Source organism: Neltuma alba, unplaced genomic scaffold (assembly GCF_004799145.2).
Source record: "Neltuma alba isolate B1F8T4 unplaced genomic scaffold, ASM479914v2 tig00011740_pilon, whole genome shotgun sequence".
Taxonomy (NCBI): domain Eukaryota; kingdom Viridiplantae; phylum Streptophyta; class Magnoliopsida; order Fabales; family Fabaceae; genus Neltuma; species Neltuma alba.
This window is the reverse complement of record NW_021636368.1, coordinates 1358968-1370817: the sequence shown is the minus strand read 5'-3', so window position 1 is coordinate 1370817 and position 11850 is coordinate 1358968. Positions and strand designations below refer to the sequence as shown.

Genomic DNA, 11850 nt, shown 5'->3' with positions numbered 1-11850 from the left:
TAAAAAAATTTCAAAACCTCCTTATTGAAGTCTCTAGGGGTGTTTTACAAGATGGAAAGTGCTTATTAAAACGAAACACACTTCTCCACATATTTATTTTGTATATCGTAAAAGCACTTTTAAAACCATGGTTTGGCTTACATCCAAACACCCCTTTTATCATAAAAGGGGATTATTGTTAACTTTATCAAAAGGCTAAAGACAAGAAGAATGCAAGATATCTGCATTTATCAATAATCTTATTGATTATTTATACTAGGAAAATAAACAACTTTATCTAAGACCTTATCGATAAGATGTTTGCAATGATACAAACTTAGCAATATTTCAGATAAAATCTTATTGGACATTTTATTGATAAATAGAATTATCGAAAAGCTTAAGAGATCTAAAAATGCTCAGCAAATTATCGAACAACTCATCGACAAATGAACTTATCTATAATATTATCGATAATACATTAATTCAACTTTAATGAAGAAAGAGTTTTCAACTTTGAACTTTTTGTCATTATCAAAACTCAAATATTAACAATAGTCTTGCATATAATATCAACATCAACTCCTCAATTAAGTCTTACATTAAGGACTAGATGAGTATTTGCTTATGGACACCCAAGTCAAGTGTCGTAAATATTAAATTGTATGGATATCCATGAATTCTCCAACTCTTGGCCTTTCATATCCCACACTCCATAACCTCTCCAATGGATTGTATTTAGAAGCTTTTTTTTTCCATAACTTAGAAGTTAGATATGATGCACTTATGTGAATTAAGATTGTTATTTATTTTATCTAACTATCGATTGATTTTGGAGGCCTATAAATAGAAGGCTATGCAATATACTTTTTTGGAGGTCTTATCACTAAGAATATACTCCATGCATCTTTCTCTACAATTCTCTCGTGTTGCTTATCTCTCTCATTCCAAATCTCTACTATACTTTTCTTACTTTCATAACAAATTAGTAGCATGAGATTCTATCGAATGAGTTCATGACGTCTTGCTTATACTTGTTAATTTCTGTTCATTGCATAAAGGTATATAAATTATTCTAGATGGTGTGATAAGGTTTTTTTTTTCCAATTTTTTTAGAGTAAATATGGCCTTGCAATTTTAAACAAAGTTTATACCTTCACGCTCAAAGCTTGCAAAGAAGACTCAAGTGAAGGAGTAGCGATAAGAGTAGGTGGGGAGAGAAAAGAAGATGACATCTTCTTCAACCTCAACACAGCAAGAAGCGAAAGACAGGTGGCGTTGTTAAGGCATCTGAGTCAAGAGTTAGATTACAAAGGACCTAAGAGATCGGCATGGACTAAAGGGAAGCTAGGCCGGAGGTTTTACAAATGTTGAAACTACTGCCAGGTAATTTTCTGCGCATTTTCTCGATCGTTATTAGTGTGTTGTCGTTGTCGAGTTGTGACATTAGAGATGATTATTGATAGGATGGGGCTGTGGATACTTTGCTTCGCATGATGATGACTTTGGTGAAAGGGCAAATTTATGATAAAGGAGCTTCTTGATGACATAGATAAGCTTTATGATGAGAACGGTCTGCTTCAAAGAATGAAGGATGGTGATAAGTTCTATAAAGAGTTGATGACAATCCACGGAGAGTTATTTGTTGGCGATGTGTTGTTAGTTGGCGAGCATCTACTTTAACAAAACTTTCATGGAAGAATACTACTAAGCCTGGTTTACCATTCCTATCTAGTTACCTTAGAGTTTCTGTGCTTTGGATTCATAATTCTGATATAAGCAAGCTGGAAGAGCATCATGATTTAAATATCATCTGGGTTGATAAAGTTTCTTTCACCATGAAGGCAACTTATCATCGACAATTTTCAACAATCACTTGGTGGAAGATTCTAGCTGTTCTTCGTGATTTTAACATTCTTCCTTTCAAATTAATTTCTTCTAATGCACTTTCTAATTTTCTAAGAAATAGTCTTTTTGCTACGTGCTTTAGCATCCTGTAAACTATGTTAATTTCAATATATCATTTTGCCTTTCGTTAAAAAAAAAAAAAAAAAAAAGGTATTCTCGCAGAATTTTTCTAAAAATAGAGTTACATCCTATGTTTTATTTGTAGAAAGATCAATGTGATATATTAATTAAATTTAAAAAGTGTATATTTTCAATTAGCAAAAAATGCATGCAACTTGATGCCTCGGTGAAAAATAAAATAACTTTTCCCATGCATATTAAACATAAGTACGAATGAATATAAATTAATAAAATGTAAGGAAACGAGGTTTGCGACTCTTCTAACGTAAAAGAAATTTGACTTCAAAATTTGAAAAACAATAATTGATTACTCAATTAATATTACTCTTAAAAATGGTTTGATCGTAGTTGTATCTCAACAAGAGACATACTTGGGACATGCGACTTGACAATAAGGAAAATAATTGCCAGAAACAAAACATGTTCATGAGTTATTGTGTGGCATCGCAGGGTAGAAAGCTGTTATTGCCGCCAAAATGAATCATCAAGTGCATCCAATTACAGCACTGAGCAATAACTGAAGAAAATCTTCTTGTAAAAACCCCACCTTTTGGATCATTCCTTTACCCTATAAGCACCTTTCATCTCAAGAACGAGTTAGTTTTGTACAGATTATTCACATTCTCTGTGTTCCTTTACATAACTTAAGACCATGAAATATGCCTTGTGCTTTGCTTTTTTTTTCCCCCCCCCCCCCCCTCCCCCCTCTCTACCAAAAAGATCTCACTTTGTATGATCTCTTGCCAGGTGAAAGCCTAGCAAATTGGGCTCATCTCCCACGTATGATCAATCCTATATCCTCTGAAGTCTGAACCAATGTTCATCTGAAGGAAAGAGTGAAAAAGAGAAAAGAGAAGAGAGGTGAAACCCACCTTGGACAATAAGGTGAGGATTCTATAGAGATAGCCAGTATTTCTTTCTTTATCTTCATTTCAACAGAAGTCACTTTGGATGATCCTCTTCAGCGCCTTCATATTCAAGTTGTGAGGAGACTGTTGTGTCAGAGGTGGCATCATCGATGCTTAAGGTGGAGAATTCACCACCGAGGGAGGAGATTTCATCTTCTCCGCTGACTGATGGGGCGGGTGATGCATCAGGAGTATTGGTGATGGTGGTAGCTGGTGAAGGGAATGAGTCCGCATCTTCGCCTGATTGTTGCAGACTCCAGTACATTATACTGGCTGCAAGAGTCAGGATCATCTTCTGATTAACCTGCAATAAGATCAAGAACAAAGTTAAAAACTTTTGCCAAAGAATCAAGGTCACAGGAAGATATTAGGAAAGTTAACATTTAAAGATTTTAAAAATCAAACTTCTAGTGGAAGACAAAGTAAATCACTCAAAAAGTTTTCCAAAGTTGCTACAATTTGAACTTGTAATTTTAAGAAGCAGCACTAGAAACTTCGAGAAACACTAGTAATTTAGGGAATTACAGCTGATAAATTCGATCCTTTATAGAAAAGGAAGGTGACACCACCCCCAAAAATGAAGACAAGACAAAGATCTGGCCATAACCATTCACGACTCAGACCCCGAAAAACCATTCCCCCTTTACAACGGTGAGCTGAGTTTGTATAGAACCCAAATTATCTCTAACAGAAAAATGGATATGATGCTTATCAAATTAAAGAAACTGCACATTCTACTTGATCACGCAAGAGAAAAAGTAAGGCAAAATATGAAGTGCCAACCGACTATGCAATGAGTCAATTAAAACTCGTTAAATAGGATTTGCGCGTGGTCATGATGAGATTCACTGATACTTTGACTTTTAAGAATTTCTTTTGGTTTCGTGCACCTAGTGATATGCAAGGAATGACCTAAGAATTTCTCTGCAAACACTTCCTAATATTTGGAAGATGTCGATAGAAGAACAAATCTGGCAGCAAACGTACCTCCATAATATCCTCAGGTAACAAAAAGATGGAACAACCTAGCTTTCGAGCAACACTGATTATGTAGGTAGCATTCAACTTCTTCTCATCATCTAAATTTCCAACAATAAAAGCGTAAGACCGCAACCAAGATTTGAGGATGCTATTATAGAAATAAACATTATCATATAATGCACACATTAAATGAAAAATGACCAGCTTTGGGAGAAACTATACCACTTGCACCCTTAGCAACAAGATTCCAATTGACCACCCTAGGCTCTACAGCACTGAGAAGCTCAAGAAAAAAGATTCCACTTGACAAGCTCTTATCCTGTGACCAACAGCATCCCAGAAAGGTCACAAATAAATAAGCATATATCAGAGTTGACGGACATAATTGCTGAAACTTAGAAAAGGAAATCCTAAAAACCTTAAAACTTTCTATGTGGGAAGTTCTCCCAGTGCTCTTCACTTTTCTGTTCGCCCATTTCAGGATATCAGCATCAGTGATCTCCCTTCCTTGGGAATGAGATCTCAAATTTTTCAGTAGTTGAAGCATAGTGAATCTCATCAATTGCCACAAGAAGGCTGAAAAAAAATATATATATATAATGCATTGATTTTAGCAAAATATGAAAATAACTGTATCCATGAGGACTTGAAATTCAACCGTAAAGCAATAGGACTTAATTCCTCATCATACGCTGAAATTAGAATTTTTTTTTTTTTAATCATTTTGCTTATTACTGTGCACCGTTAAACTTTCAGACAGTTGAATGTGAAGTCAACCAAAGACCTTTATACTGAAATCCCACAAACAAAGCAGATGATGGAGGTAATTATGTTTTGTCACAGGAACATGAATTCCCGCTTTTGACACTATGAAGTGAGGGTTGGAGTTGAAGGCTCATTCCAAGGAAGACAAAACTGCAAAGGCTACCAATGTTTTTTTCTTTCACCTCAAAACTTTGATAAACAGTCTATATCCATATGAAAGGTAAATATAAGATAGATATTAATAATAAATGAAGGTAAATTAATATAAGTTGTATACAGTCTGACTCGGGAAAAATTTATGCAACAGCACTCAAAAGGTAAGGAGAATATGGCTGTTCAATGAATTGAATAAGTTCACAAAAGTTTTCAACAGCCCATGAAAACGCTGTTGTACTAAAATATCAACTTAGCATGCCAGCAAATAAACAGAACATTTGATCTGTCAAGAAGAAACAGAGGAGTTCTATCTCACTCGGTGTCCATCTAAAAACCACACTAGGCTCCTCTCCCTATCTTCATTTCCTTTTCCCTCCTTCAAATCTGTTGGAAGGACTCAGTCAAACCAATGGGCTCAAAACTAGAGACATGAAAAAGAATGAGATGCCAAAAAAGATATAAATTACATTAAGGCAAATACTGTCCATGATTCCATAAATTTAAGTTTGAGAATAAAGGATTACCAAGAATTAGCTTCTTATTTCCTTGCACAATGTCATTGCCAGCTATATTTACTAGTGAAAACCTCAGTTGTTTCCCAATTTTTATGACCTGATTGCAGTTCTCTACTTTTCTAAATGGCATCTTAATTGGAGGTCTTGTTGCATGTTTCCAGTCAACCGATCCTAGAGAAATCTTGTCTAACACCTCCAGAAGCATCCATCTGTTTGTGAAAGAAAATAAATAAATAAATAAATTGATAAAAGGGCACTTAAGAATTTAGTGATATTATATACTTAATTTGGATATCCTAATTTCTATGAATCTCCTGGCTGCCAAAAAAGAAGTTAATCTTCTGTAAAGCGATAGCAATTGAAGGCCTCCATGGAATAAGATGACAAAATAAATATCTGCCAGCTGGCTGATTTCCATTCGATTCACTGATATCCTCAAAATAAAATGATTTAATTTTGACTAGATATAGTTTAGAAGGAATGGATACCCATTTCTGACATCCTCAAATACATTATTTACGTAAGTCCCAATTCCAAGACTATTGATCCACAGCCTGAAGCATCTCTCTTCTCTAGACGTTTGCACATCATCTGTCATCATCTCAGCATAAGATATCTTTTTATTGTCCGTAGATAAGCCACTCCTGCAATTGCGTATGCCCCTAATTAATCATAACATTGGTGATAAAATAAAGGGAAATAATTAAATCTCACACTGCTAGACCAAACTCCAATTATATGGGGTTCTTTAGGTCATTGATAGAGACTATGTTAGTATAAAATGCTTAGACCCAAATTGATGTAGTCCGGGATATATACGAGGGTTGATGCTCTCACTTGGATATCTAGCTTTTGAGAGTGTGTTCTTAACCTCACTTGAAATCCTATCAATGGGGGGTTGGGACAGTAAGAGAAGGCTGGCCAATGCAGGGAGGACCATTTTGGAGTCGTCTCTGGGGAGTGCTATGGCCTCTTGAAAGCCAGAATATTTTTCTTCATCTTTCTTGTTTCTTATCGGTTAAGGACGTTTTAGGAGCTGGGTTTTGATTTGTATCAGTTCTGGAAATTTTTTGAGCATTATAAAACGTGAACTTTTAATCATCTTATTTATGCTCTGGCTGCTTGGATGATCTCTCTGTGTGTGGACTGTAAGGAAGTCCTATCATATGCTTCTATGTTTTTGTTTCTCCATGCTTGCAGGCAAAAACAGCATGTGCTTCTAGATGGATTACTCCATGTGTATGGCAGAACATGCCTGCAGCTTACCCTAACTGAACATTTAAAAAAAAAAGAGAATTATGCAGTATATCTCAAACCTCTGATGAAATATTTGGGCCACAAATGCAAGATTCAGATTTGAGGAACCATCCACGATGTCCTTGGGTGTCAAGTATCTCCTGCAGCCCATTCTTTCTGCATGATCAAGCACAAGTTCTGCCCTTTGAATGGGATCCTTAGTATCCAAGGTTGATGGATTGCAATGTTCCGGAGCGAGGACATTAAGCAGATAAGCATAAGCTCTTCCATCCTGTAAATATAAGGCCGGAAATAAAAGGAAACTCAGTTTCTAAAGCCTTCATTCAATTTCAAATTACTAAGGTTAAAACCCCCATGACATTATTGGATTTTAAGCCTATAAATAATACTCCCTCCGTTCCTTATTGTAAGAGACAAATAACCAAAGTACATCGATCAAAAAAACAGTTAAAATTAGTTGAGGACAATTAATATGTAAAAAGTATAATGTTTTTTCCAACAATGCCCTCATTAATAAGGAGAGAGAGTATGAGAGAGAACAATTAAATTATTAAAAGAAAGAGAAGTGGAAGGGAGAGAGAGTATGAGTTGGAGTCAAAATAAATAGGGGTAAAATAGGAAATCAATACAAAAAAATAGAGACAACTTTTAAGTGTCTCTTATATATGGGAACATGTTATAAGCATCAAATGTCTCTTATAATAAGGAACGGAGGGAGTAAGAAAGAATGGAAAAGAAAATAGGAGGGATGGACATGTATGATGATGAATTTCTGAAAGAATAAGCATAAGAAATTTTGTTTAATAAATAATCTCTTATACATACCATATACACATACGTACGTGCAGATAAACGTTTCACGTTTCACCATTCAATAAAAATATCACCTTCACTGGCAAGGTTAATTAACAGAGAAGTAGTCGTATACCTTCACATCAGAAGAAAAATTTTTAACGTATTTATCGTACCCTCCTCTCTGGAGATGAAAATTCATCCATTTTAGTAGAACCTTTTCAGGAGGCAAACTAAGAAGCTCTTCAACCTCCTGAGGCAAAAGGCAAAGCATATAAATCAGTTAGAAGAAACAGAAAACATCATAGTTAAATATTAGAAGTTTCTATTGAATCAAAATGCCAATAAAACCTTCAGCAAAAAAAGCAGTGTTTATATCTTCACCTGGCTATCCTCTACCAATTCAACAAGCTGAGGTGTCTTCTTAAGGTTTAGATCTGCCAATAATTGAATCTGAAATTTCCAGAAGAGTGAGAGAGAGAGAGAGAATCAGAGGAAAATGATCAAGTAATCATTTTCTAAAGCCTATAGAATATCAGGCCCTATAAAATTAACTCATTCTCAGCTTATGGAAAACTTAGATAAGTAATCTTGAAGCAGTGAATACTATATGAAACTCAAGCGTAAATACCTTTATGATCTGGGAAATCAGCCCTAAAACAAGATGAGGCTGCAATGCAAAACAACAAAGAATAATGTTACCAATACTTGAAATCAAAAGTTAAAAGGCTTCTGCACTAAAAAAATAAATAAATAAATAACCTAAGCACCAGAAAAAGTCAATCATAATCATAATTGAGAGCCAAGCTGGATAAGACTCACTCTTCCTTCAACAAGGTCCTGTGTACCAATGTTAACTACAGTGCAGCCTATAGCCTTGGCAGAATTGAGGCAGAGAGTATGGTTTTCATTCCTCTCCCAAAGATTAAGAACTTTTTTGGCATTGATGGCTCGCTCATCTATAGTCCCAGGCACAGCAACATTGATAAGTTTACTGCATCACGCATGGCATGTCAAAGTGAGTACCTACTAAAAGCTTTATGACAAAAGCAAACAATGCATAATCCAGCAGACCCTGCTTATATACCAAAGAAGAACTCCATCTTTTGCAAGATCAATTAAATCACTGGTAGCTGGGTCTAAAGGAAGATATTGACTCAGAAACGGGTCATCACCAAGGTAGCTGTTTATATGAGCAACATAAGATGCCTTTTCTGATTCACTGATGGTGTGGAGAAGGGTGGTTGTGGTTGCCTTGAGGAATGACGAAGAGTTCTTAGTAACACCTTGTTTTGATGTAGCTAGGCTTTGCAAATTCAAGTATACCTGCATAACAAATGCAATGAATTGTAATTAACGTTATAGAACGGAAACTCCTGTGTTGATTAATAAAACAGCTCAAGTGTAACATACCACTGACTTACCCTTAAGAAAGATTCAAAATCAATCTCATCGCTCAAGTCAGGGCTTTTTTCACCCAAGACCCCCTCAATCTCCCCCTCAGTGTACATTTCTTTAAATGCTTTTAAATTGGCCATTAGAGGCGGCAAGTCTGCATTTGTAACTTTGCCATTCTTATTTTTTAATGCCATAAACTGCGGGACACAAGAAAGAAATCAAAAACAGAACCGCTTAATGCATCATATCATATTTAAAAATGAAATTTAAAAGAAGATCCAAATGACCGTATTACACGAAAGCAAAGAGATGAACTTACTTTTGATTTCAGGCTGCGAAGTTCAACCTGCGTAAACTGACTTTGAAGCCATTGATCGGAGACAATAACGCCCACAAAATTTGACATCTCCGTGTATTACCAACGAGGAATATGGGCCAATGAAGGATACAAATTGTACCCCGAAAAAGAAAACTTCCAGAGAAGATAAAAAATATATATATTCGGGAAATGAAGAGTTTGTACTATCCAAAGACCTGACTCCAGATCCAGTCATACACGTTCAGGTGCAAATACTCGTGTAAAGAAAGATATAATAACAATGTAGGATCCCTTGCCAAGCATGAAGTAGTTTTCCTCCTGCAAGTCACCAGCCTATCCAACGCAACCTAACACAGAGCACAAACAAAAGAAAAGCTAATTTAAGGAAAAAGAAAAGAACAACGATAACTGATGCACAAGGAGGGGGGGACAGTGGTGAGAGTTCGTTAGTTAGATTAATTATTGAAAGGCCAGACTTAATGTACAGGAAAACAAAAGACCCGCAAAACATTCCCATCAAAAATAGGAAACAAATGCTCGGTATCCGATAACTATCTTCCAACTAAGATTCTTAACAATGCTGCGAAGAACCCAATGAAACCTGAACAAATTGATTAACAACGAAGCAAAACTCAACACTGTACAAATATTTTTTCCCAATGAAGGACGTTCACAACGAATCTGTCAAACCAATAACAAGAACATCTACCCATAAAAATCCAAGATGCAAGCTATCTGTTCGACTACGCACCATTAATTCAATAGTAGCACATTGAATGTAGGAAGATGAAGAGGCAGAAGAGGGAGAAACGTGAAGACAGAAAGAGACAGGATCGAATTTTCTTCGTGGGAGAGCAAAGTGCGAGATAAGGACGTCGTGGAAGCAATATTTTTGCTTGGGACCCCTGCGCCGAGTGTGACTATGCGAGGAGATTGATTTCATCATTTCACGTCGATTTTTGTTACGATCATCGAAGCCGCGAGAGTAGAGAAAAATTCTGCGCTCGCCCAAGTTTTCTTACAGCTCATCCTCTTTTGGGTGCACTTTTTTTATTTTTTCTGAAACTGATTTGAAAGTGTTTAGAAACATCTAAAAATTTTTTTATTAAAATGAAACAAATTTTTTTACATATTTATTTTATATACTGTAGAAATATTTTTAAAATTATAGTTTAATTTTTATTCAAGAACTTTTAGTTCTTTTTCGGAATCGCAGGTGAGCAATTTGATGAAACTACACCGGCCATCCGCCTAAGGCAAATCATTCAGATTTTGGAAAATCAATCGTCACTACATTTACAAAAATTACCATATTTATAAAAATTGTGGAAGTTACCTTGCTTACCGACAGTCACCAGAAACGACATAGCACACCTCACACAAATATGCTTATCATAATTCTTACTTAACTAATTTGATTATGCTAAAAAAAATTAGATAAGTTAGTTAATTATAAGAAATATAAAATAGTTTTTCTAAAACATCAAAATCATCTTTCTTAACATCTTCCTTTCTTCTCCTACTTGATTATAGTTGAAGGAGTATCAATAAGGATAATTTAAAAAAATAAAAAAATATGAGAAATTAGTCTTATATTTAGCATCAAAATCAACTCAATGCTTACATCAAGTTCCTTATATCCACATAGCCATAAATATTAATATAATACCTTCAGTAAATTAGTTATTTATAATAAATAAGTATTGTCTTTCTTATAATACATACTAATTATATATATTGTTTAAAACTAATATTTGATGGAATCTTTAATATGTGTAACTACTATAAGGACTACTTTTAAAAAAATTGATAAATATAAAAAATAAAATGGACTGAAATATTATATTTAAGAGTAAATTAAATATCAAAATAATTCTTATATTGAGGAGCGGCTCCTTACAAGTAAATCATTTTTTGAAAACACGGATAATTCGAACCACAATGCATCATGAACAACCAAACACCATGTAATTACAGTGGTTATCTCGTTTTGCACTTTTGCGCAATAAAAAATCCATATCAAAACGTTTCTAATTAATTTAAGCATTCTGGTTGATTATAAACAAGGAACCCAAATAAAATAAAATAAAATAAGGCACTGAACCAGCCGGTTCACCAGTACAATTTGATTTGGGCATTAAACTAGTCAAAAGTTGAACTGGTATCAAACTGATAAAAGCCTGGTGTAAACCAGTGATAAATTAGTTTAAATAATTATGTTGCTGTTAATCTTCTTTTTCATTCAACTCCTAATATTTCAGTCATTGTAGACTTGAATGAATTTTAATAATGATTTTGGTATTAATGATTAGTAATTTTAATCATTGATTAATCATAGAGATCAAAATTCTCAATATTGTTGTACTTTGTTATTGTTATAATCAAACTATTATTATATTTCTTATATTTTGTTATTGGTGATTATTAATGTTGTTATCTTTTATTATTTTCAATTAAAGTATGTTACTTTAATATAACCGGTTTGATCCCAAATTGACCATAGTCTGACCAAGAACCTTGAAGTACTATCTCACCCCAGTTTAGTGTCCAGTTCAATGTTTTGTTCATTAATTATAAATCAATCCAATTCTTGAGTTTTAATTCCAGTGACATAATTTTGTTTTATTTTTACGACCCAGCAGCTTTTATAATTTCTTTTCTAACCCACAAGAAAATTGAAAAAGTGAAATCAACTAAGCTAGGCACATGGAAGGACATGACAACTATATCTCTTGCTGGTAGAATGATGAAA

At 34.5% G+C, this 11850-nt stretch overlaps 1 protein-coding gene across 1 annotated transcript; it reads right to left on the bottom strand.

Moving 5' to 3' along the window:
* Nucleotides 1-2442: 2442 nt before the first annotated feature.
* Nucleotides 2443-10085, bottom strand: LOC114717504 (fimbrin-1-like). Its single transcript, XM_028902651.1, has 15 exons — nt 9850-10085; nt 9099-9445; nt 8806-8976; nt 8469-8707; nt 8204-8375; nt 8013-8051; nt 7766-7834; nt 7518-7634; nt 6649-6860; nt 5821-5976; nt 5342-5541; nt 4315-4472; nt 4119-4215; nt 3903-3994; nt 2443-3219 (listed from the first exon to the last, which is right to left on the bottom strand). Exons 2-15 carry the CDS (start codon nt 9183-9185, stop codon nt 2950-2952), a joined length of 2079 nt encoding a protein of 692 aa, XP_028758484.1. The 5' UTR covers nt 9186-9445; nt 9850-10085; the 3' UTR covers nt 2443-2949.
* Nucleotides 10086-11850: the final 1765 nt, after the last annotated feature.

Bases quoted from the DNA above. Each gene is read 5' to 3' on its own strand.
- LOC114717504 (XM_028902651.1), bottom strand. From the start codon at position 9,185: ATGTCAAATTTTGTGGGCGTTATTGTCTCCGATCAATGGCTTCAAAGT. The intron at 7,635-7,765 runs GTGAAGATATAA...CTTTTGCCTCAG, and splicing joins AATTGGTAGAGGATAGCCAG to GAGGTTGAAGAGCTTCTTAG. The intron at 3,995-4,118 runs GTATAGTTTCTC...TTGGAAATTTAG, and splicing joins TGTTGCTAAGGGTGCAAGTG to ATGATGAGAAGAAGTTGAAT.